The following is a 25,362-nucleotide window of genomic DNA, read 5'->3' as shown; positions in this document are numbered from 1 at the left end:
ACAAGTAACAAAGTGGAGAGGTAGGGAAGCATCTCTTAATGCTAGTGGAAAAGTTAAAAATACTTAATCCCCTTCTACTTTGGTAACATAGTTGTAAAGTAGCCCAACTGTTTTTCACTATGGATATACCTACATCTTCTGATTCCAAAAGCATGTCCAGTTTACTCTCATGTCTAACTTACTGCCTTGCTAGAAAGTATAATTTCAATCTATTGTGGTTTGCGTTAAAGTGATATTTACACTTTCTTTTGCTTTACAGGATTGCACATATTCTCCTCAGCCAAAGAGATGGGTTTGGTAGGCAGACAAGCGGGGATCAGAACAGGGATGTCAGGCGTGCTTGACTCTGCCCCGTCCACATGTTGGGCCTTGCAAAGCAGAAGGCATTCCTGCGATCCTCACCCAGCCCTTCTGCAGGCAGCATGGGGAAGGAAGTGCTGAAGAATAGGACAGCTTTTCCATTTGTTTACTGACCAACTTCATTTACTGCTTGGGAAAGGGAGGGAATGTTTTTAGACCCAAATTTATTGCTTTGGCAAAGCCAGGTTGGCAGTTTTGGCTGTAACATATAGATCTTTCTCATTTATTATTCTGTCTTGTGAATCATATTAAAAATAGATGAGAACTAAATTTTATTCCCTGTGCCTGCCAAACAAGGGAAAATTAGGTGACCCAATTATGTCCATTTGCAGTATATTGGATGCAACAGGACAAGCTTGTAGGATCTGGTCTTTTAACACAGTTTAGTGAATGAATATAATCATTTCAGACGAAAACCACAGGTTTTGAAATGCACAGGTTAGTCCTTTTTTTTGTGAGAAAGGAATTGAATAGTGGCATTGGAGAGTAGAACTGTGCTTAGCTGCAAAATAGATAAGGTATTGGCGGTGCCAACTTTCCTGTTGGCTTTGCACATCTGCCTCACCCTTACCTGGAGAGACCAGTTCCAAACTTAATAGAACAGCGCGTTCTGTATGGCTTCATCAGCCTTTGGCATCTCTTCCTTTAGTGCTAGTCATTCAGGATCCGATTACCAGAAATTCAGCTGAGACCCCAGTATTTCTTCGCTTAGGCCAGTAAGTATCAGTGAACTTGTAACTGGGCTTCAGAATAGCTTTGGCTATTCATTCTGTTGAATGAACAGCTTTTCAGTTGAGTTCTGTTAATGCTGTGGGGATTCCTTCAGTCCAGTACACAGTGGTTCTTGTTTTTCTATCTCCCTGTCTGGCTTTTTGTGCTGAAAATACAGATTGAAATGTTGTCTTTCAGGGAATGTTTCTCATATGCAATGTATCTGGCAAGAATAGGTAAATAAATTAGTTCTGTGTTTTGACTATACACACTAGGATTCATTGTGCTTTTGCTAAAAGTTTGTTTACGATGTACAGGGTGTGCAAAATTTGTTTTTATCTTTGATCAGCTGACATTCAACTGGCAGTGTCCTGCATTTGGCATGTTACATCCTCATGCTGGTTCAGTTTCCTTATGCTGTTGTAATTCAGTGACATGTACTTTAAAAACATGATTCTTCTGAATTAATGTGCCTTACCTTTTAACTTAAAAATGCATTTAACCTAGCAATGTTTGGGGAAGCAGCATGATCTCTTAAGTGATAGAACCCAAAGCTATGACTTTGACCTTTTTCCATCTCCCAGATGGACATTTCTGAACTTGTAAACATTACTTTACTGCTTTTAAATTTTTCTGTATGTTAAAAAATAATCTTTGTAGCAATCTCTGACCTGAGTGTAAACCATTGTAAGGAAGTAGAATTATTTAGGACAGAAGGATAAGGATGGATTGAAACTGGAGTCTTTGTGCTTAGAATAGGTTTCATTTCATTTCCATGGTAAAGGACTTTGCATGGGTTTATCTGCTCTTAAATCCTGGCTGGGAATGTAAGCCCATTGGAGTAAGATGGATTTTGATTGTAAGTTTGTGAAATGGTTTTATTCTTGTATTCTAGTGACACCTAAGTTGGAAAGTGTTCAGTTATTTATTTTTTTCTCATTCTTGTGGGAGTACATGATATGAACTTTTGTCTTTGACAGAACCTCATGGTCAGAAGAAAATCTTACTTTCCGTGGCAGAAGTGTTGATTGCTGTGCTGAGTCCAAGCAGCTCTTTGTGCTACCTGTGTAATTGTAGAGAGGCTTGTGTGAGTGTAAAGTGATACAGACCTACTGAAGTCCTGCAACATTAATAAACTAAATGAAGCAGTCACCACTTTTTAGACAGCGGGGCAAGAAATTGGAACTGAGCACAGGCAAAAACCCCCAATGTTCTGACCTTGCAGAATAGAAGGTGGATATAGGTGAGCAAAGAAGCAGAATTCAGCACTGGTAGTTGCAACTGAGGCAAAGAATTACCTGACCTGAGAAATGCTTCAACGATCATCATTGTGTAGTGCACAGGTCTACTGGGAATCTTAAGATTGTGAGCAGAACTCGTGCTAGTAGTGATTCAGCTGTTCCTCAGCTGTCTTGCTAAACTCTTTCTCATATTTTGCACTTCTTCCCTCCCACCCCCAAAATACACAGTTGCAAAATATTTTTAGATCTTATTTCTTAGGGTTCATTATAGATGAATGTGGAAATGTGGATGTGTAGTTGAAAATGTTGGAAGTGTGTGTTGCCATTTCAAATAGATAGGAACAAGTTGGTAGGAGAACCGTTGTGTAGCTTTGGACTGGTTACTAGCCCTTTTAGTCTTATTTTGTTCTCATAGTTTTAAGAAAAAGTAATGAAACCTGTTGGTTATTTTTACTTACCCCAGTCATTTTTTGAGCTTTTAGCAGTAAAGGTGCTTGTTATTCATAGGACGTGCCCTATGGTTTAACAGAGAAGTTCCCAAGTTCTTGTGCGCAAGCTTGATGTTCCAACCAAGTGTTTGTTGTGACAGTGGTGAGGTGAGTTTAACTGGGGGCAACCCATGGATCAGGCAGAGACGGTGTGTTTGGAGAGCCTTGTAGAGGGACTAGACTTTGGTTTGAAAGTGAAACTGTCTGCGATTCAAGCCTTCTGGCTGGTCGTGAAAATGGCTCATCTGGGGAGGCTGTTTTGGTTCTCAGCTCAATTCCTCTGAATTTAGGGTTAGGAAAACCCTCTGAATAGGGTTAGGAAAACATTTGATCTTTCTGTTTTCATTTGTATTTGGTGTTAAATATTGCTATTATTTGCTATTTGGGGTGTGCGTGGGGAATTTCAATGGTAACTATAAATATGCTGTTACTGTCAGTAGGACAGAAGTGCATCTCAGAAGTGGTTATTTCCCGTGCTCTAATCTTTTTCCTTAGGAAGGAGATTGCCCAGTTGCGTGGTGAGTATTTGTACAGTGGTGGTGGTGGTGGGGAGGTGTCTTTGAAGTCTGTAGAAATGAGAACAGCAATTAGTTACTGCAAATGGTCCTGTTGTCAGTGCTGTAGATAATCTTTCTTGGGAGTGCATTGCGTATTTAGAGGGCAAGAACAGTGGGAACTCATTAGTGAGGTAGGGCTTAAATAATCCTTTCAGAGCAGGCAATTTCTCTCCTCCGGAGAGGTGAAATGATTCTTTTAAGCCATTGATAAAGCTCAGCTGCTTCCAGCACTTCTTAGTAAGAAACACTGTAGAGAACCTATGGGTGAAGCTAGCAGGTATTTTGGATTCGGCATTGGTCTGATGAACCCAGTGTACAGAATGGTTGAGTAGCTCTACTCCTGTCTTGTTTCCCTGCTAACAATGACATCTGCATGGGAAGTGAACAGCCATGAAAAAAATTGAGTTAGTCTAGATTTGCCTTCGCTTGTTGACCACAACAAGTCTGTTTGGTAAATTTAAGCTGGACTTTATTAACAAATGGTGCAGGTATAAATATCTTCCCTAATCAGAAACTCTTTATTAAGTACAGCAACTTATGCTATTAATTACATAATTCTAGCTGCAATGCTGTCCTGAGTAGCAGGCACTTGCTGTTTCATTGTACGTTACAGAGGGCTTGAACTGTCATTTCATTTGTGAGATTGAGCTACTTGTCTTAGAGGCTAATGCAATGGATAGGAAGAGTTATAAATTCTTAGACCATGCCCTGATACCTAGTGTCAGTTGTAAAACATGTTCCACAATACATTGAGTCTTTTAAAAAAAATAAGTCTATAACTGTTAGCTGTTGGCGACTGAACAGTGAGGTTGGTCTGAAAAGTTCTGCGTTTTCCAGCCCAGCCTCCAAGTGCCAGTCTTCATAATTGCTATGCTCAGATAATATACGCATAGTCAAAAACAGTGATTTTGGTCAAAATCAGCATGCTTTACATTTCTCTCTAGTTTTCCCCAAATCCTTGGGAAGCTATGCCTTTTTTTTTTTTTTTTTTTTTACTAGAAGAAATTGCATGTCACAACATTTTTTGTTTTTTCCAGGGAGTTGGGTTTTATGCTGAAAGCTTCTTAAAGAATGCAAAGCTTGAATGCACTCCATTCTCAAGTGATTGAGAATGTCGTTGGTATGGTCAGGGTGTAAATCTTGCAGATGAAGAATGACTTGACCTTTAAAAAAACCTACTCTTTATAAAGGGTCTACAAGCTCCAGAGAAGCCTACAGTTTTATGAATTTTGGCTAGACTGTGCTCTAAAAGCAGACTGTGATTCAAAGTATATTGAACGAAGAGTCTTTCTGGTTTTCAGCTTTGTATATTTCTCTAATGCTTTGCTCACTTGTTTTCACAGGGCAGGTTCCTCATACATTTTTCCCAGCTACAGTCATTAATTGGGACTGAACACGTGGATTATCTGATCTTCTGTGGTTTTTAGAAGCAGGTATGTTGGCAGGGAAATCTCTGATGTTTTACTGGTTGGCGATGGGGGAACAATGACTTCATCTGTGTGTCAGAAAGAATTGTCGGGTTAGGGAAATTCTGTCTAAGTAGCATTTCAGTATGTATAGCACATTAATGTGGGTTTCTTGAGAAAGCAAAGTTGTTAAGTACTTCGATAAGATTTTTCAGTCCTTCATATGGATTGTGCTGTCTTCTGGGCATAGACTAGCTTTGTTAGGGCTTGTGGCAATTTGCTGATGTAATATATGCTGGGTAGTATTGTCACTCTAAATCATGTCTTACAAAAGCTTTATGTAACAGGAACAGAGATATGTTTTTTTCATGCTGGAAAGTCTCAGTACTGTCATAAGACTTTTGTCTTTCTACTTTGATGTCATCAAGTAGGAAAAGCTGTGGAGACCGAGGCTATCACACAAAATAATTGTGCAGTGTATGAAGAGCAAAGCACTGTTGCTCTGTAATCTTCATTTAACCTCTTTATACATATATTTTTGATAGCTTTTGAGCCATATTGAGTACTTTTTCCCCATGTTGCTTACTAACTTTGTGAAGCATTCACTGATAAATCTTTCTTGGCTGAAGTTTACTTTAGAAGAACCAGGTTTAGATAGGAATTTCCATCACCCATTTTTAAAGTTTGAAAAATTAATAAATACCTGGAAGACTATTGTGATGAAAAACAATGAATAATGACATGTATAGACTACAGATTCCTTGTAAAATCTGATGTGTAGAGGAACGCTGAAATGTGGTCTTCCTAGCTGGCAAGGGGGGCAGCTGTGGCATTTTCTTGGTGTTTGTGTGTGGTGACACCTATTGATAGATATCCCATATAATTTGTTCTGGTTTTAAATTATAGGTGCGTTAGCACATTTCAGGTTTTTGCTGTTCTACTTTTTCTTTTCTAAATTGATTTCTTTGGCTACTAGTACTGCACCTTCTTTCTTCAAATAACAATATTAAAAAAAAAAGTATTAGTATAATATTAAGAACCAGTCATAACCTTTCAGACTTAGTTGCTACCTTGGTAAATGTTTCTTGTTTTATCAGTCTCTGGATGTGCACAACTTAATGTATCTTGCTCACTGTCTTGTTTTGTTCATTATCTTACTATTGATATCACCTGTTAGCACTCAGTAAATTGCACTGTGGAGTATATGCTTAGTAACATAATCCAATCTACTTATTTGAGTTGACATTATACAAAAATATGGCATTGCTTTATTCCCCCTTCAGAAAGCAGTTTGCGGATTATAGGGAAAAAACACATGATCACATCGCACATTTACAAGCTGCAAGTTTCCAAGCAGAACCATCTATAGCAAATCAGCATAATGCAAGTCTTCCCACTGAAACTTATTCAAGTAGGACTGGCGATAGAGCTGTCTCCACTTTGTACTACTGTTCTCTTCATGCTAAGTAATGTGGGTGATAAAGCCTATCCCAGCAGCTGCTGAGTAAGTTTACATTACTTCTGACTCACTCAGGAGGGCCTATGTGTAATTTTAAACTGTTTCCACACCCAGATTACTTTCCCTTAAAAGTAATAATGAAAATAAAGTGAGGGGAGAGATTGGTAATGACTACAGGAAAACATCACATGGGAAACAGTGTGTTTGAACCTGCTGTGATAGAGTCTTCACTAAGCCTTGTGTGTAGTGTCTTCCCTTGGTTACTAAGGTTCAGAAAAGCAGATTTCTAACTTAGTGTAAGGTCAGACCTAGTTCTGTGAACAAAAACTAGTTGTAGAACTGTTCTGGAGCCACTTCTCCAGGCTGTGCTCGGTGACCGAGTGGCTGGCTTACACCTCCATCCACAGATTCCTTAGCAGGGGTTACGGTTCTCCAACACACAGTATTTCTAAGAGGTTGGGTTAGTTTTTTACGCTGCTGTACTAGCGTATTATTTGAAGCACCGTTATTTCTAAATTTGAAGTTAAGGTTTTTACTATTATTGACTTAAAAATGCTCCCAGATAATTTTTAATAGCGGCTGAAGAGTATGCCTGAACAGGTTTTTTTTGTCTTGATACTGTGGAACTTAAATAATTACCAGATACTCAGACAACAAAGTATAATCATGCTCTGTGCTACAGAATTTAGATAGCATAGTCTGTTTATTCCATAAGGTAATTATTTTTTATTAAAATAGAAAAGCAAAACTTCAGCTTTTAAATGATACAAGAAAGGATGATAAACTCTACTCTTCCTCTGCTCCTCTGAGCTTTTCTTTCTCTCCAAAACTATTTAATAAATTTTATTAACTTTCACAAGAGTGCAGTGACCTTTTATATAATACATAAAGGAAAAAAGAACAAAAAAAGAGAGAGGGAGGAGAAAGGCTTAAGAGTTTAGATTTCATCCAGCTTTTATTTAGCCATTGTGGGCTTGATGGCTGTGCATTCTGAATCCTATTTTCATACTGATTGTACTTATTTATAGGGAAAAAACAGAAAGCACCAACTCTTCTGTCAGGGTGATTCTTTCATCTAGTTGTTAGAATTCTCTTTTTCTACTCATGCAGTAATGTAACAACAGATAATGAGCTAGTAGGGATGTGAACATCAGCCTCTTTGAATGTATTTGAGTTGCATATGTAAGGCCCAATTTAACTGTTCAAATTTTTAAGGATTTCTCTGATGAAGCATGTGATTCCTCACTCTCCCAGGCTATTAAGTGGTCTGCCCAGTGGTGAAAAATAGGTAGATTGGAAATTAAACTTCTCCTATTATTCCTATTATACCCCATTACCTATTTCAGTTTCTTTTTCTGATTTTATATCTTCAGGAAATCTAGGAGCTGGCAGGAGGGGAATGAACCGTGAGGGCGTCCCCGGAAAGAGTCCGGAGGAGATGTATATTCAGCAGAAAGTGAGAGTCCTACTCATGCTGAGGAAGATGGGATCAAATGTAAGATGCACTGTCATAGCCCATATTTTGTGGCTTTTCAGACGATTTTGTAGTAACTGGGATAGTGCTTACTGAGATGGGCAGGTGATGGTCTGGTTTTACCGCTGAATTGCTTTAGCCGTCATTGATTTAACCATTATCTGCAGTTAAATACAGTTGGGTTTTGCTTAAATATTATGAGGCTTGTGATGCCAGAAACTAAATCTGAGCATCTGATCATTTCTCTATATACAGTAAAATTTTTCATTATTGGAAAACCAGCAAAACAAAGCAACTTTTTTAAGACGAATCTCTCCATGAACGCACAATGTACCAGTTTGCTGCTGTGTCCTTGCTGATGGCATAGTTTGCACAAATAACAGTTGATGAAACTGTTGAAGAGTAGAGACAACTGTGACATTTCTTATTGAGAAGCGGGAGTTAATACCTTCAGTCTTCATTTTCCTTTTTGCTGACAAACTCTTTGTACGTTTCCAGCTGACTGCTAGTGAAGAGGAGTTCTTGCGCACATATGCAGGTGTAGTGAATAGCCAACTTAGCCAGCTTCCTCAACACTCAATTGATCAGGGTGAGTACTGGATTTGTTTGCCTTGTCTTTATTCAATCTGTGAGTGCGGTCTCAGAAGATACCAATTTTAGGTTCTAGTATTTCTGTAATAATATGCCACCTACTCAAACCCATCCCGCAATCCAGGATATGGAAGTCATTGCCTGCTATAAGTTTTGGAAGAGAACTAGAGTGTACTGTTCAACAGGTGGTTTTATTTTAACAGGTAAAGTCAGGCTTGGCTATGTCTAAGATTCATTAGGATGAAGAGCATTGAAGGAATTTGTTTCCCATTGCATTTCTTTAATTTGCACAACATAATTAATTCCTGGACAAGAGTAGTAGACAAGTTTACAAATCTGCTTTGGTTTGTCTATATTGCCATTAAGGGGATGAAGTACGCTGCTTTTGTGAATTCTTTGTGAAAGTCTTGGTGTGGTGGGTTGACCCTGGCTGAGGGCCAGGTGCCCACCAGAGCCGCTCTATCACTCCCCTCTTTCATTAGACAGGGGAGAAAAGGTACAATGAAAAAAACTTACGGGTCGAGATAAGGACAGGGAGAGATCATTCTCTAATTATCATCACGAGCAAAACAGACCGAACTTAGAGAGGGAATTCATCTTATTTATTACTAAGCAAAACAGAGTAGAGGAATGAGAAATAAAACCAAATCTTAAAAACACCTCCCCCCACCCCTCCCATCTTCCCGGGCTCAACTTCACTCCCGGCTTCAACCTCCGCCCCCCCCAGCGGCACAGGGGGACGGGGAGTGGGGGTTACGGTCAGTTCATCACGCGGTGTTTCTGCCGCTTCTTCATCCTCAGGGGGAGGACTCATTGTTCCCCCGCTCCAGCGTGGGGTCCCTCTCACGGGAGACAGTCCTTCACGGCCTTCTCCAACGTGAGTCTCCTCCACGGGGTGCAGACCTTCAGGAGCAAACTGCTCCAGCGTGGGTCCCCCACGGGGTCACAAGTCCTGTCAGCAAACCTGCTCTGGCGTGGGCTCCTCTCTCCACGGATCCACAGGTCCTGCCAGGAGCTTGCTCCAGCGTGGGCTTCCCACGGGGCCACAGCCTCCTTCAGGTGTCTCCACCTGCTCCGGCGTGGGGTCCTCCACGGGCTGCAAGTGGAATCTCTACACCCCCTCATCCTCCCTCCATGGGCTGCAGGGGGACAGCCTGCCTCACCATGGTCTTCACCACGGGCTGCAGGGGAATCTTGCTCCGGCGCCTGGAGCACCTCCTCCCCCTCCTTCTTCACTGACCTTGGTGTCTGCAGATGTTCTTACATCTTCTCACTCCTCTCTCTGGCTGCAAAAGCACTCTCTAACTGTTTTTCTCTTTCTTAAATATGTTATCACAGAGGCGCTGATTGGCTTGGCCTTGGCCAGCGGCGAGTCCGTCTTGGAGCCGGCTGGCATTGGCTCTGTCTGACATGGGGGGAAGCTTCTAGCAGCTTCTCACAGAAGCCACCCCTGTAGCCCCCCCGCTGCCAAAACCTTGCCACACAAAACCAACACATTCCACCCCTCGCCTCTGTGAATCACATATTTAAGAATTATCATTAAAATATACATTCAACACAAAACTTCACAAACACTAATCACATCAACAAAGAAAAAAAAAAAAGTATTCCCCACACCAAAATCAAAACAACACTATCACAACACCAAACAGGAGTGGACAATCTACACACAAAATCTACCTCTAGTCCCTTCACCACTATATCACTCTCAAGTTACGTTCAGTCAATGTTTTGCCCGTTACCTCTTCCCATTACTATCCTTATCTCGATTTTCTCGTGCCCCACGTTGGGCGCCAAAAAGGACTGTGGTGGGTTGACCCTGGCTGAGGGCCAGGTGCCCACCAGAGCCGCTCTATCACTCCCCTCTTTCATTAGACAGGGGAGAAAAGGTACAATGAAAAAAACTTACGGGTCGAGATAAGGACAGGGAGAGATCATTCTCTAATTATCATCACGAGCAAAACAGACCGAACTTAGAGAGGGAATTCATCTTATTTATTACTAAGCAAAACAGAGTAGAGGAATGAGAAATAAAACCAAATCTTAAAAACACCTCCCCCCACCCCTCCCATCTTCCCGGGCTCAACTTCACTCCCGGCTTCAACCTCCGCCCCCCCCAGCGGCACAGGGGGACGGGGAGTGGGGGTTACGGTCAGTTCATCACGCGGTGTTTCTGCCGCTTCTTCATCCTCAGGGGGAGGACTCATTGTTCCCCCGCTCCAGCGTGGGGTCCCTCTCACGGGAGACAGTCCTTCACGGCCTTCTCCAACGTGAGTCTCCTCCACGGGGTGCAGACCTTCAGGAGCAAACTGCTCCAGCGTGGGTCCCCCACGGGGTCACAAGTCCTGTCAGCAAACCTGCTCTGGCGTGGGCTCCTCTCTCCACGGATCCACAGGTCCTGCCAGGAGCTTGCTCCAGCGTGGGCTTCCCACGGGGCCACAGCCTCCTTCAGGTGTCTCCACCTGCTCCGGCGTGGGGTCCTCCACGGGCTGCAAGTGGAATCTCTACACCCCCTCATCCTCCCTCCATGGGCTGCAGGGGGACAGCCTGCCTCACCATGGTCTTCACCACGGGCTGCAGGGGAATCTTGCTCCGGCGCCTGGAGCACCTCCTCCCCCTCCTTCTTCACTGACCTTGGTGTCTGCAGATGTTCTTACATCTTCTCACTCCTCTCTCTGGCTGCAAAAGCACTCTCTAACTGTTTTTCTCTTTCTTAAATATGTTATCACAGAGGCGCTGATTGGCTTGGCCTTGGCCAGCGGCGAGTCCGTCTTGGAGCCGGCTGGCATTGGCTCTGTCTGACATGGGGGGAAGCTTCTAGCAGCTTCTCACAGAAGCCACCCCTGTAGCCCCCCCGCTGCCAAAACCTTGCCACACAAAACCAACACACTTGGTAAACAATTGTGTGGTACGACTCTGAATCTACTAATCTCTTCTGAACCTGAGTGTTTCTTTCTCGTTTTTTTTTCTTCCCTTTCATAGGCCTCATGCCAGATCACATTCATAACGTAGAATTTGGTATTGAAGGAAAATTGTAAGACTCGTATGCCAGAACAAACTGAGTTGAGCAGAAGTTTAATATAGATCTAAGACACTTAGAAAACCATTAGAAACACAACCTGCACAAACATGCTTTTCAGTTTTAAGCCTGTGTGTTCATTCCTCGCATAGCTGGGGGATTGATGGAGATAGATATATTTGTATATTTTGGCTCAGAATTCTTAAACTTTTCTGCCAATCTAAAGTGAAAATGTGCCAGTTTCTCATCAGAAACAGAGGTGGAAATATTCAGTTAAGAAAGACTGTCTTTAGTGGCAGTTGGCATTTTTCAGCATTATCCCTAGAGTAGTTACATTTCTCACAATGAAAATATATGCTGAATTACCTGCACTTTGGCAAAGAAGAGATAATGAAAACAGAAGTCCAGCCAGGGGACACGGATATTTTGTACAGCTGTACTCCTGCACAGCTTGATCTCAATTTCCTGTCTAAACTGTCTGGTTTTATTATCTGTAAAATTATATTTTCTCACTTTGCAGAGGGCTTTGAGGACTCAAAAAATTGAATTTTGACATAACTTTTAAATGTAATTGAAAGAGACACCAACAGTTACTTAGTCTGTTTCTAGACTCACTAATCATGCAATACAGGAAATGTGAGAGCTTCGTACATTGTTCAAAAAGTTGTCTTTGTCCCATATTTGAACAGATACTAACGGATTTCTCTGTCATCATTTTCTTAAAGTCCTTGAAGATTCTTAAAACTTTGTCCATAGGGAAGTGAAGTCCTCCCTGTTGATGCTTGCTTTGATCTGAGGCACTGCTGTCTTTCCTGGGAGATTTGACCCCACAATCTACCTTTGATCCTCCCAAATTACAATTAAGCTGGTGATCTGACCGTTATGATTTTTATTGGTAGGGGAAAAAAGAACAAAGAAGGAAAATAGTTAAATATTTAGAGAAGTGGGAAAGGATGTTGGTTCTTTTCATATTCAGATAGTCCACCTCTCCAAATGAAGTAGTGAATAGCATGAAGAACAAATGAAAATGCGGAAACCTAGCCAAATATTTTTTCCTTTGGAGAAAGATAGCTGTAGTGTGCTGTCTAGACATAAGCAACTACAATTTATTGCTTAGGACTTTAATTTCCTTAGAAATCTCTCCAGATTTCTAACAGTCAGTTATGATAATGTTGCTCTTAGGTGTGGTGGCTCGTGCAGCAGCAATCACTGCTGTCTGTCTAGACCTTTTCTATACCCTGGTGTTGGTGAAACAGGAAGGGTCGACTACGAAAGCGTTGGAAATAGAGAATACAAATTGCATAGGTGTCCAATTTGGCATCTCAAGGGAGATTCCATCTCCACTAGATGGCATTATCTTGTGCTGAAAAACCCCGTCCCAAGTCCACCCACTGAGGTACTTGAGTGTTTTGTGTTCTTCAAGATTGCTTAAAGGAATCTTCTTCCCTAGTTTTTGCTGTGTTCACTGAATCTCCTCTGGAGGATTTTTTTTTCCTTTATGCAGTTTGCCTTGCACAACAGCTAAAAGGTGTGTTATTTAGGGAGTAACTTACAAACAGTTGGTATGTTAATGGATTGCTCAATCTTTTTTTTCCAATAGCTGGACAGATTGCGCTCAGCCTAACTTGTCCCAGACCTATCTTTAGAGTCATTTTCCTCCAGCAGCCATGCAAAAGACAGAAAGCTGATTTCGTGCCTCCATTTTGTACCGAAAAAAGGAACGACATTCTTGGCCTTAGCACTATAAAAGCTTTGTTATAGACCTGTGGAATTTTGTGTGTCACTTAAAAATGCTGTAGTCTGGCTCCAGAATTACAGGAAGGTCATTTTTTTCCCTTTTTTTTTTTTTTCTTGAGAAGAGCATAGAGGATGGATGATCTAGAATTTTGTAAGTGTATCACAGTCTCTATTACAATTGTTATGCTTTTCTTTGTTGTGCATCCATGAAATACTGTCTTAGAACAGCTGGCTGGTGGCCTTGTAGTAACGACCTGAAGTAGGACTGCTGAGCTTATAACTGTACGGTGCTCCCTACTATGGTTTCCGATAAAGATCTGTCAGCTTCTTTGTTGAGTCTATTTGTTTGACCACAGGGAGTCACTGCAACCTATGTGTCAAATACATATTTGCAACGACGTGACAGTGCATTGAAGAAAGAAGTTTATGTTTTTCCCTGCTGAATTCAAGTGCTTGTGCCATAAACCTTCAGTTAGCCACAATTAATAACAATATCTCTGACATTTAAAGTTCCTCCATGATACTCTGCTTCCTGTCCTAGAGTTCAGCAATAGAAGTTAATTGCTAATTTTGATCCAGAAGAATCTTAGAATGCCTCTGTAACTTTTAAGCAAACTGGAAGTCTAAGACTCCCCTTCAGTTTGTGCTTATTTTTATAGGAATAGGAGAAATTAAACTCTATCTTTTTATTTCCCATCTTGCTTTCAAAAGGAATTCATCAGTTCAGATGTACAAAATCACTGTGGTTTAGGATTGTTTACAAATCTCCTTTTACATTTGGAACATCTTCACTCTTGAAGCATCTACATTGTATACTGTTGAAGTGAATCTTCTGTTCCTGACAGGAAGCTCAAAGTTACTCTGATTGCATTACTGAATATCGTTGTGTAAATCAGGTAATAATGACACGTGTCCAGGGCTCTCTAGCGTGCTGTAGCAGATACCAAATTGAAATTAATGCAGATCTTTCTAGTATGTGTTCTAAACTCTTTACATTCACAGCCACAATGTATAGTAAAGTAACAGATCTGTGAAAGGGTCTCGAATGGCAAGAACATGTACTCCAGTCTTAAAATAGTCTTGTCTTTTCTTTTCTTTCTTTTTTTCTTTGTCTTTTTCTTTTTTTTTTTCTTTTTTAATTCCAGCTCTATTTACCCTTTCTTTTCAGTATATTCCGGAATCTCAGGAAGTGCTTAGTCCCTCAGTGTGTTGACTTTGATACATTCCTCCAGAGGTGCTGTTTCCCTAACACGGGCTGCAGTCCTCTGAGAGCAAGGAACGTTTGGGCAATTCAGATGTCTGGATTCTGTTCATAGCTGGGTATTCTGGCCATTTTTATTAGTACATTGACCTGTTCACCCATTCTCTTCAACTGATCCAGACAGTCATGTTGCATTGATGACAGTTATGAGGCTTATCTGATGTATTAAAAATACTTTATTTCCATTGAAAGATGAACTGCTAGCAGAGGGGCTGAGATCTCAGTAACCCAGGAAAGCCTGAACAACAGTTATAAAACTCTAAGCTGAAGTAATTAATACTTAAATTTAGTATTAATTAAGAGACTAAACATTAATGTCATGCTCACATTTTTTTATAACCGTTTTCATTTTTGATCGTTGCTGTAATGTTGTTAACACCTATATGAAAGTGCAAAATATAGAGCATTTTTCTTTACTCAAAGAGCTTTTTAGCTGACATCTGTGAGCTGTTTGTTGTTTTGTTTTTATGGCTCCAAGAATAACTGAGGAACCCAAAGGCATCTCTATTCAACCCGTGTATATGCTGGAGAGTAGATATAATCATGAGCTGTTTTGAGATATTAACAAATTAGTTGTCTTCCCTGCATTGCAGCAAGAACTCACACAGCTCAGACTCGTTAGGTTTCTTGAGCACGAAATGATGAAATTAAGGTTTTCTCACATATTTTTAATACAAGCAAAATGCCTCTCAGGAAATTATATGCACAGAAGCGTCTCCTGCATAAAAAACCCACATTTCCTGTTTCCCAGTTACTTACATTTCTAAATGGTAGGCTAGCACTTGGCTTTCTTAAGTCGCTGCTCTGGCAAATCTGTAAATGGAAGCTGTGCAGCTAGTAAGCATCATATGTGAATTATACTAAGACCTTGGTGATTACAGCTCTGTTGTTCCTATAGCAACAGGAGTGTCATGCTGGTTCTTGAAGAAAGCTGGTCCCTTGGGGAGGGCAAAACTGAGATGTGAACACATGCCTCGGCTGAGTGAGATGTGTTCTCTGGATGGTAGGGCATTAAAAATGAACCCAGGCTTCTTCTGGAGTTCAGAGGGGGATCATGCTCATGAAATATCGGATAGTGGTGGAGAAATGGAGATGGAGCTCTTCTCAGTGTAGTTTTATTCTTTTGAACACAATGCTTGTTTTAATGTGCTCCTCTCAGCAGTGCATGTTGTATTTTTAGAATGCCAGCCTAGGATACTAATACTGGGAATTTCAGAGAAAAGTTAATATTTAGAAGATAATTGCTTGAAGGTGATTGAAATGTGTGCATACAAAGGTCTTGAAGGAAGTAAAGAATTTTTTTTAATTTGGCATCCTTCAGAAATTCGTGACAGGCTTAACCTTCTGATCTCTAAGGGCTTCTTGGGTTTAATTCTGCAGGTGACTACAGACAAATCAGGTGTATGTGTCTGTTCATCCTTCAAAGAACACTTGGAAAAAGCAGCTGTTAGATGTGTGAGTTAGCATCTTCCTTTGTGTTAAGGTAGTGTGGTTTTAATCCAGCCTGTACCCTGCTGCCTTGATGTCACTGTAGCTGAGTACTCGCTGCGGAAAGCATTAGCTTCAGTCATCTTGGTGAAATTTTCTGAAACTTAGGTGAACTGAGTAGCAGTTGCATGTGCTGAGCTCAATGGCTGTCTACAGTCTTGACTGCTGTGTGGTAAAGTCATTTGACCTTCGGATCGTCTTGGCTTGCTAAGACTGAAATCCAGGTGGTGTAAAAGAGCTACTAAATTCAACAATCCAAATAACTGCAATTAGAACGTAGTTGCAGCAGGATTTTTTTGAAACTTAGTGGGGTAAGACTGTCACTGTTGCTTCCTAAGATAGGACATAAGCCTACCAGTTAATTATTGTTAATTTCTCAGAAGGATGAGGGTGGGAAATTGTAAGGCAGGAGAAGTGAGAGAAGTATGTGTATGTCTGAAACTTAGCGGCAATTAGTGCTTTGCTCATGAAAGAAGATGGGAAATGTTTTGTTGGGTGTATGTAAGTCTCTATTTCAGTGTAGAAATGTGTGCCCAGAAAAGGGACAGCTGTGGAGAGAGAAGTTGTGTGTATAGAATGTGGAAGGTCAGGTATAAGCGTGCCTTTTTCATTGTTCTATATGTTAATTACCGGAAGTGCAAAGCTCAGTGAAGGATGTGCTAAAAGTAACGTTGTTCACCATCCTATTGTCTTAGTTTCAAGGTTTTGGCAATGTGCAGCTTAACTTTATAACCTGTGCTCTGCTTTTTAATTTTTTTTTTTTACTTGATTAGAAAGAAAACATCCGTTGTGGGAGCCAAGTGAGACTGCAGCAGAAGCTCTATTCATTAGTACTTTAATCCCTGCTTTCCTTTCACCACATAGAAACCCCTGCTCTATTCTCTGGGAATGTTTGTATTTGTACATGAGCACAGGCGGCTGTAGAATTGCTTAATGAGCAGACTTGTTAGATTGGTTTCATTTAGCTCTGGATAATTTGGGTTGTAGGACTGGACTTGAACAAAAAGTGCTTTTTTGCTGAGACATGTGGATGATCTTTTTCTGGACAAATGTCACCCAGGTTTTTTTGCTACAGAACACCTTCAGAACTGATCACGCTTCATAAGTGGCTTCTGGCAGGTCGAGGCACTGATGAGATGAGATGCATACTGCGCTCTGACCCTTGCCCAAGTTCAGCAGAGAAGTTTTCCATTCTGTTTTCAGATGATTGAAATGCTCAGGTAAAACCAGTAGGACCTACTGCTGTTCGAGAGGTGGTGGCATTGTTGTATTAAACTAACTGCTTGGCTTACAGATGTGAAGTTATCTTCCATTTTGTAAGTCCCCTGAACAAACTGGTTCTGGGAAATACCATTGCCTTGTATATCGCAGTTAAGAGTTATGGTGCTCACGGAGAACAGAGAGATGCTGAATAACGAAGTCTCTTTTGTTAGCGAGTATAAAATAAGGCCACGAGGTGTGATGCTCAGAGGGCAGCGATACATGTCTTGAAAGTGACTGGGCTGACATTGTCTGGGAACCCGTGGGTTTGGTGTGAAGTAGATGGTCCTGTTCATGCTAGCCTCAGATTTGACAGCCTGCAAGAACTTTCTGTGTGGCTGCTGTTTGGACAAAGGATGTCTTCCTCTTTTTTGTAATAACGTATCACCTCACTAAGGATAAAATTGGATCTTTAATGTGGGAATAAAAGAAGTTGGAATAGGCTTGAGTCTTGTCTGCAAGGTGTTGTTCTGTTGGGTGTTGTGCCCTCAGGTTACCCGCCCACTTGTTTGTCTACCTGGAAGGTATTATTATCTTTTATTTGATAGATCAAATTGTCTTTTTAAAGGCAATTGCTTGAGGCTCTTGCAAATGCTGGTTTGCATGCAGTTCCCACAAATGAAAACGTTGGCCAATGTTACCAAATAACAGAAGGAACTGAGGAGGGAGCAGGAAATAAAACTGTTCAGAATTGTGTATAAAATCCATCCTTTACTAATCTGGTTTTAAACTGTACCATGAGACATAGAAATATATTACTTCTAATCTTTTTCTCTTTTCTTTTTTTTCCTTCCTTCTCTTTTATTCTAAAATGAATAGCTAAACGCCTCTTGCCACCCCTGGCCTTCACTGCTGTCCTGTTCGTTCCTGCATATTGTTTTTTTTCTCCCTGGTGTTTTGGCGGAACTTTCTAACTTTGTATTACCATCAGATTTCATTAGTACGTGACTACTCTTCTGTTCCAGGATCACTTATCAAAATATTAAGTAAAATTGGTGCAAAGGCCAGCTGTTTAGAAAGTGCAGTCGTAATCTCCTTTTCAGCCCAATGATTATCCTTTCAAACACAATTCGTAATCTTTCCTTAATGAATTGTTTACCCACCTTGGTTCTTGTACTGATTGCCCATCTCTACTTAAAAAGTACCATAAGGGAAACTACGTATTATGAAGTGCTAAAGAACATCAGAGAGGAAGCATGCATTTTGATGTTATGATAAAAACAAATGTATGCACTTTGTTCACAAATTCAGGTAACTTTTAAACTGTAGTTATCATAATTGCATTGGTGGTAAAACAAGGGTACTGCACGCTGCCTGTGTGGTCAGCTTTGGCTGTGAAAAACCGAAACCTTGAATTCTAGACCCATTCTCCATCCACTGTTCTACTTCTTCCTTTAGGATTCACATAATAATTCAGGAATACTATGGGTATTCAAGCAATTTCCAGACTTTTACACTGTATTCTTTATTGTACTCTTTTCCTCCAAATAGAACACTTATAAAATTTGCCTTTTTCTGTTTTCCTGTTGTATTGACAAGCTGTATTTCTTGTACTCCCTTCTCTTCTATTCAAAGTCCAGGCAAACGGCCAGTTATCAGAAGTCGGTATTGACAGTGACATTGGTATTGAAGCTGTGCCGGGCGGGCCTAGAAAATGAGAACAGGAGCTAGCTGAGTGTGAACCTGCTCTTCAGCGATAGCTATTTTGATTGTGAAAGCCAAAATGAACTGCAGAACTCCCAGCGTCCTTTGTGCCGAAAGCTGTTTCTGCTCATCGTGCGTTTGAAGCGGCTGTGTGCTTGGCAGAGTAGGCTGTGCATAGGAACACTGCCGAAAGCTGGAATTGTTCAGGACAGGCAGAAATATTGACCTGTGTGTTTATGGGGCTGCGTGATTATCTGGAATGAAATTTCCTTTTCTGCGTGAAACTTGCAAGAATTTTTTTCATATTTAGACTAGGAAGGGGAGACCCCAAGAAAACAATCATCTGTTAAGTAATCTAGCTCATCTCTTGTGCTAAAGTGATGTCATCTATGATGTTGCAGTTGCTAGGCTACTCCAGCTGCTCTGGACTTGCATAGCAAAGCCTCATCGAATTCATGGGGGATGGATGTAAAATACTGTGGCACAGGTAGTGCATTATGTGCCCTTGATTTCTTAATGCTTCTAAGTATCATAACTCTCTCTTCTTTTTAGCATAGACTTGTTTTTCAGAATCCTTGCAAATAAAATCCTTCTTTTTGTAGATGCTAGTAATTCTTATGCATTTAAAAAAGAAAAATCAACGTGGCAACTTGTTAGTTCAGAGCTGAATCCTAGTGCTATATATCATTTATGTTGTGATCAAGGAAAAAAACAGTTTGTGGAGGAGATGAAAAGGAAGATGACTGCAGGGCTTCTGAGTGTTAGCAAGAGGGAGCATCAGAGCAGTTTTTGATGTAGTTATATAAGATAGGGGTCCTACATATGAAAAACAAACTACTGCTTGGTCCTTAATATTTCCTCCTTTGAGTACATATAACAAATAAATTGTGAAGTGTATAAAAATAAATGTAGTTGCATTTCATAAACTTGATTTAGTTTTTAAGGAAGGGGAATTTACAACCTTCTCTTCTGCCCCTTTTTTGGCCACTTTTCCTTCTATATTGTAATTAAAGAGCAAATTAGATAACTGAAAAAAGGAATTCGTATAACAGATGAGGAATTTTTATTAGTCCTCTTTCTTCTACCTTGTGTACAGGTGTATAGGCAGAATTAGCTTGGGGCACAAAGCTGAAATCTGCTTCTTGATATGCTTCAGGTAGAAGTGGAGAATTTTTTACATGCTGATGCTCCATCCAAGTTCAATTTGAACTTTCCAAACCCCAGTAGGAGAATTCCGTAGAGCTGATCAGTCACCTGAATGGAACAGGCAGTCAGTGTTGCTCTTGGCATTTCTTACTTTGTCTAATCCTTTAAGAGAGCTTTGAAGAAAAACTTATTAAGCAAAATTATCCCAAGCAGACCAAATTAATTAATGAAGGCCAAAATGGTAATTGTGAGTCATCTGTTGCACTTAAGCACTTGGGATCATTTGAATGGAAGAAATAATTTTTTAGAAATTTTACAGACAGTGACTAGAGGAGGATTTATCATATTTTCTAATCAGTTAGAGAAATGCTGTTAGAGGATCAACAGATGAAAGCAAGCATTTAGTTTTATATGACTTTCTCAGTGATCAAACTTTTACCAGAAATTAAAAATAGTGCACTCAGCCCTTCAGGGTGGTTTTCCAGTTCTTGTCTAGACTAGAGGTATTGATTTAAACCACTGCTTTGACACTACTGTATGATATATCTTTATTTCCATATTGTCCTGAAGACATTTCTCTTTAAGTGCCTGTTAGGCCATGCTCTATAGTTAGGAAGTCCAGAGAACTGGGGGGTTTTTTTATATATCTCAAGGTATTTTTTTTTTAAGAATGAGATCTTAGCGTGGAACGTTCTTTACAAGCCTTTATCAGCCATGATTCTCAAGCTATTCAGGTCTTTCTACTATAAATGCCCACTCAAAAGACCACACAAGTTTGTAAAGATGGTTATAGGAAGGTAAGAACATCTTTCTGTGCTTAGGGGACATGGGTTTTGATGGTAATTATACACAGTTGATAGCCTCAATTGGAAAAAAAAAAATCCAATAACTGAGAAAGTCCACACACTGAATTCTTCTGGAAAAGATTTCTTCAGGCTAGGGATAAAAGCATTACTTAGCAAAGCTGTATCTGTTTCCTGGGCAAATGGAAGCCTTCAGTTTGAAAGAAAATGCTGCACTTCCATTAGAGAATGGAATAGTTTTCAAGACATGTTAGTTTATAAAGGGTGTTTAAGTGATTTTTCGGGGGGGGGGGGGAGCAAAATCCTTTCAGTGGCCTATTAAAACAATTTTTATTCTTAAAAGCAAAGAGTAATGTATATCTAGATGTAAAGATAAAGTAAATATCTAAATGTCACTTTAAAAGGAGAGTGTGATGCATAGGGTGGTACATGTTTTATTGAACAGTTGAGTTCTTCATACTTCAGAGAAGCTCAATAAGTCTCTTATGCAGTGCCAGAGCTTACAGAGCAATGAAAGCAGGAAAAAATATTATCTCTACATGCCTGTGGTAACAATGCTATGAATTATTTTTTTTAAGTCTTTTTAGAAATATGGGAAAGCTAGGAATTCTTGGATTTCTTTAAAAACAAACTGATTTCCTTAGGCTTGCAAAGGAACGTTTTAAATCTCTGTTGAAATGTTTAGACCACTTCAGTTTCCAGTTCCAGAAAAATAAGAAAACATAGTTTTCTCTTATTTTTCTCTTCCTTCTGTCCTCTTTCTTCCTTTCCTATCGCTTCTACGGATGTTTAGAATGACAGTTTGGGTACTGCATCTATCCACTGTTCTTTAAAGGAAGTAATTATGGCACACACTTTCCTGTATTCCTTGTTATTACAGGTGCTGAGGATGTTGTGATGGCATTTTCCAGATCAGAGACAGAAGACAGAAGGCAGTAACTACAGGACACCTGAACAACACAGAACTGGAGAGGACAGTGAGATTCCTGAAAATAGAGGAGGATGGCTGAGCGTTAATAAGTTCCTTTGCCCACCCTAATTGTTCCTTGGTATACCTTCTCCTTTGTAATTTTGTTTCCCTTTGCCCAACCCTCAGAATGCATCTCACAGCCATCTATTCCTGTAAGTTTTGGCTACTCAGCTGGGCTGTGTTAATTAAGGACAAACTTAAAGGTGTATTTTGAATTGGCTCAAAGGGACAGGCTGGGATTGGCTAAAGGAAGACAATTTTTCAAACTTGACCAATGAAAACCTTTTATCTTGCATTTTTATTTTTTATTTTAAAGAAAGTCTCTTGACATCCTACTTCTAAAGAAGCTTTTCATGCTGTGGTGCTTATTTAGGTCAAACTTGTGAATTTGAAGAGGGTTTGATTTGGCTGCATAGAACTGGAAGCAACTTGTGATTGGTTGACAATGCAAATGCTTTCTCTTCAGTTGGCTTGCAGGTATTTTGCTGACTTTGACATTTTCATTGCAGAAAGCTGATGTTTTGGTGCATTGGTTATTTCTTTCTACTTACTGACTTCGGGGGAAAAGACAAATGTGCTTTGCAATATTTATTACATCTACACACATATAAATGCTTGCTTTTTCGGGTTTGTTTTGGTTTTTCAATTGGCTTTGAAACCATGTTTTTGATTTCATATTGGCTGCAGTGTTTCTGATGCAATCAGTTTTTCCAAACTCATCTGCTCTGTGGCCTCAAGCTCTTTTGGGAGCATGTGTCGAAAGCATATTTAGTTCAATAAGTCTACCTGTGTAAGCCGGAACGTGGAGATCACCAGCCGTTCTGTGCTACTGTATGGGCTGTACTACGAACTCCTGGTAGATCTGGCTGTTCAGGTGGCTTCTCTCTTTGCTTCTGACAGAGGAGCTGTAGATATTTTGCAGGAATTGCAAGAACGAGATCTATGGCTGTGACATGAATTTGCCAAATTTGTATAGAGGATATGTGAACTTGTTGAAAATACTACATATAGTTCCACTTTAACCCTTTAATTGCTGCACAAGACTAGCTCTCACATAAGGAAAAATTCATGATCATTAACTTAAATCCAACTTGCACTGGGCTTTAATAAACTAAGCTTCTAGTCACTTGAAAAATTGTATGTGGTTTGGCTCCTTGCAACTGTTTGGTGTATGGAAATTACCTGGATCCTCAGATAATACATTTTCTTCAGGCACTGTTCCAAGAGGCAGTAGCGCTGCACTAAGCTGTCCAATAGCGAGTGTACAGGTGACACTCAGGTTTACTCTGTTAGTAGTTGCAGGGCCTTAAAACACACACGCATTTACAAACTGAAGAACCTGCAGTGAAATTCCCGAAGTGCACTGACTGTTCAGGAATCTGCACATAAAATTTCTAGCACTGCTGCCTAAAACCTAGCACTTCACTTTCGTCTGTGCAGGTCATTTTTACAATACTTCGAGATTTTTCCTGTGGGTTGCACTGACTTTAAGATGTTTTAAAATCTATCAAAGCAGAACTCCATTCACCTGTTCCTGGTTCCTTTCATATGGTTATTAATTATTTGAAGTACAATTCCAGAATCTGACTGTGACCACATGACCATTTTCATGGCAAGAAATAATGATGACAGGATGCTGTTATGGTTTCAAAATGGGGAAAAAGCTGGAGAGAAACTGTGGAATGTATGCAAAAGGAAGAACAGACTTGTGAGCAGAAGGAGGGAAATTATCTTGAGCAAATAAATACTGTGTAATGAGAACAACTGTACATCTGTTTATGAAAAAGATCCTTTTGATTCACTTGCAGCTTTGTAAAGTTCAATGTGAAAGTAAATCGTTTACCCCTGTTTGTTGGGGCCAGATAAGAAATCTCTTTATTAAAATAAACCAGGAAAAAGCCCAAAAGATTCTTTAAGTTTTGACATGGTTGCCTAAGAGGCACTTTAACTTTGGTACAAAGAGGGGGCAGCCCTTAAAGGGTTAATTTAAGGGGATACGTGTGTTTCTGGCTGCTGGCTGGAATGAACTGGCATGATTGTGGTGGCCTGTCACTGTCAAGCTAACGTGCATCCTCCGTGTGTATCTATAGCATTTCTGAGCTGTTAAATCTTTTCAAGGAGAAAAGTGAAGTGTTTATGTGGTTTAATCTTTTCACTAAAAATGTAACTGTTGGGGGGGGGGAAATACAGTTTTTAATAGCTACTCTTGTTTTGTATTCATTTATTATAAAGTTAAACCACCAAATGGAAAATTCTTGCTTCACCTTGGTGGAAGACTTCCGTGTAGACTCCAAACTTGGAGTCTTGAGTAATATGTTGAGAAGGATATATTGAGAAAAGGCAATGTGTTGTATAACAACATGATTTGGGATTCAGAAACTGAAGGAGATGATGCCTCTTGAGAATATTTGTGCTTGCTTTGTTACCTGTGTGCTCTCCCCCTCCCCACTGGTGATTTCTTAACTTTAAACCAGGGCTGGAAGATTTATAATAATTCATATATAAATCGGAGAGAAAGTAGTGGGAAAGGGCTTTCCAATATTCCCCTTGAATTATATTTCTAAGTATCTTCCTGCTATGAAAATTAAATCCCTATTGCCACTGCGGAGCCTGGATTAATTGGGAGGCAGAGAAACCTGCAGAGTATGTCAGCATGGTTGACTTGTTTATTGTACGTACAAATTTCTATAGCTTTACCTTTGTGCTCTTGCCTTCTCAAGCAAACCATTATTGAAAAAAATAAGAAATGCAACGTTTTCGAGCTCAGAGGTGAGTAGAGATCTAAATTGAAATACATCTGTAAATAGAAAAGGCCATATAGTTCAACTACCAAGTAGTGCTTAAGGCATTCAGTAAGGGAACATAAAAGCTTTAGAAGCATCTTCCAAGAGGGCACACATCCTTTGGGTGGTCTTTTTGGGAGTCATGTTCATTTGGATATTCAAAATGTGCTGGTTTACTGCTTCTCTGACCAAGCTTATCATCTACCTCTCCTAACGCACCACGTTTTCCGGAGCTTGAGGAAAAGATTTAGAGCTGAATCAGATACTCCTCTCCTCTGTCCAGATGGGTGGCAATTGCTGTAATTGTCATAGGTCATTGTGTCTGTGAGCACTGCATTTCATTGTAAATGAAAATGAGACTCCACCATTCGCATAGGCCTTTAGATTGATTCTCCCAGGTCCTAAAATAAACCCTGGAGTAACAGAACATGTGAGCTGGTGGCACAGCAACACTTTGTAAGGAGCTATTGCCTGAAAGAAGCTGGACCACTAATAAAATAAAATAAGCTCTTCAGATTTTTTTTTTTTTTGGATTCCTATCTAAGGTAAGTAGTTACTACAAGTTGTTTTCTTCTCTTGGGTGTTCGGTGGTTTGTGTGAAAATTTCTAATGCTTTACTATTAAATCTGTTTCAGTTCCATAAGGTCTCTTATTTCTAATTCACCAGCAGCCTAAATAGTTCTGGTGAAGGCTAAAGATTAAATGGCCCATGAAATACAAAGACCCCTGTCACCTATAGAAGAGATCATCCTAATTAAGGCTTCAGGGTCATTTGTGGGATAAATTTCTATAGCTATTGAGAATCTGTTGCAAGAATAGAGCAGTGCCCTGTCTAAAGTTAGCAGTGTTTTATAATGCAAGAGGAAAAAATAATAAAGGCCAAAAGTTGAAAGCTTTGAATTAAATATATAATGTGTGTTAGAAATTATGTTATGAAAGACATACTGAATGGCTGGGCAATGAG

The 25,362-nt window shown here is 40.0% G+C and overlaps 1 protein-coding gene across 3 annotated transcripts in view; it reads left to right on the top strand.

Annotated features, from left to right (window-relative positions):
• CTNNBIP1 (catenin beta interacting protein 1) overlaps positions 1-23,818 on the top strand; it is a 35,340-nt gene extending 11,522 nt beyond the window's left edge. For all 3 annotated transcript variants that reach the window (XM_075773209.1, XM_075773208.1, XM_075773210.1), the window contains 4 exons: positions 4,701-4,790; positions 7,596-7,717; positions 8,195-8,285; positions 21,526-23,818. In XM_075773209.1, coding sequence (XP_075629324.1) covers positions 7,622-7,717; positions 8,195-8,285; positions 21,526-21,584 — 246 coding nt within the window. In that variant the 5' untranslated portion in view covers positions 4,701-4,790; positions 7,596-7,621 and the 3' untranslated portion in view covers positions 21,585-23,818. The remainder of the gene's footprint in view (positions 1-4,700; positions 4,791-7,595; positions 7,718-8,194; positions 8,286-21,525) is intronic.
• Positions 23,819-25,362: the final 1,544 nt, after the last annotated feature.

The sequence above is a fragment of the Balearica regulorum genome, chromosome 21, assembly GCF_011004875.1.
Source record: "Balearica regulorum gibbericeps isolate bBalReg1 chromosome 21, bBalReg1.pri, whole genome shotgun sequence".
Lineage (NCBI taxonomy): Eukaryota > Metazoa > Chordata > Aves > Gruiformes > Gruidae > Balearica > Balearica regulorum.
The sequence above is the reverse complement of the archived record's forward strand: the minus strand, read 5'-3'. Positions and strand labels throughout refer to the sequence as shown.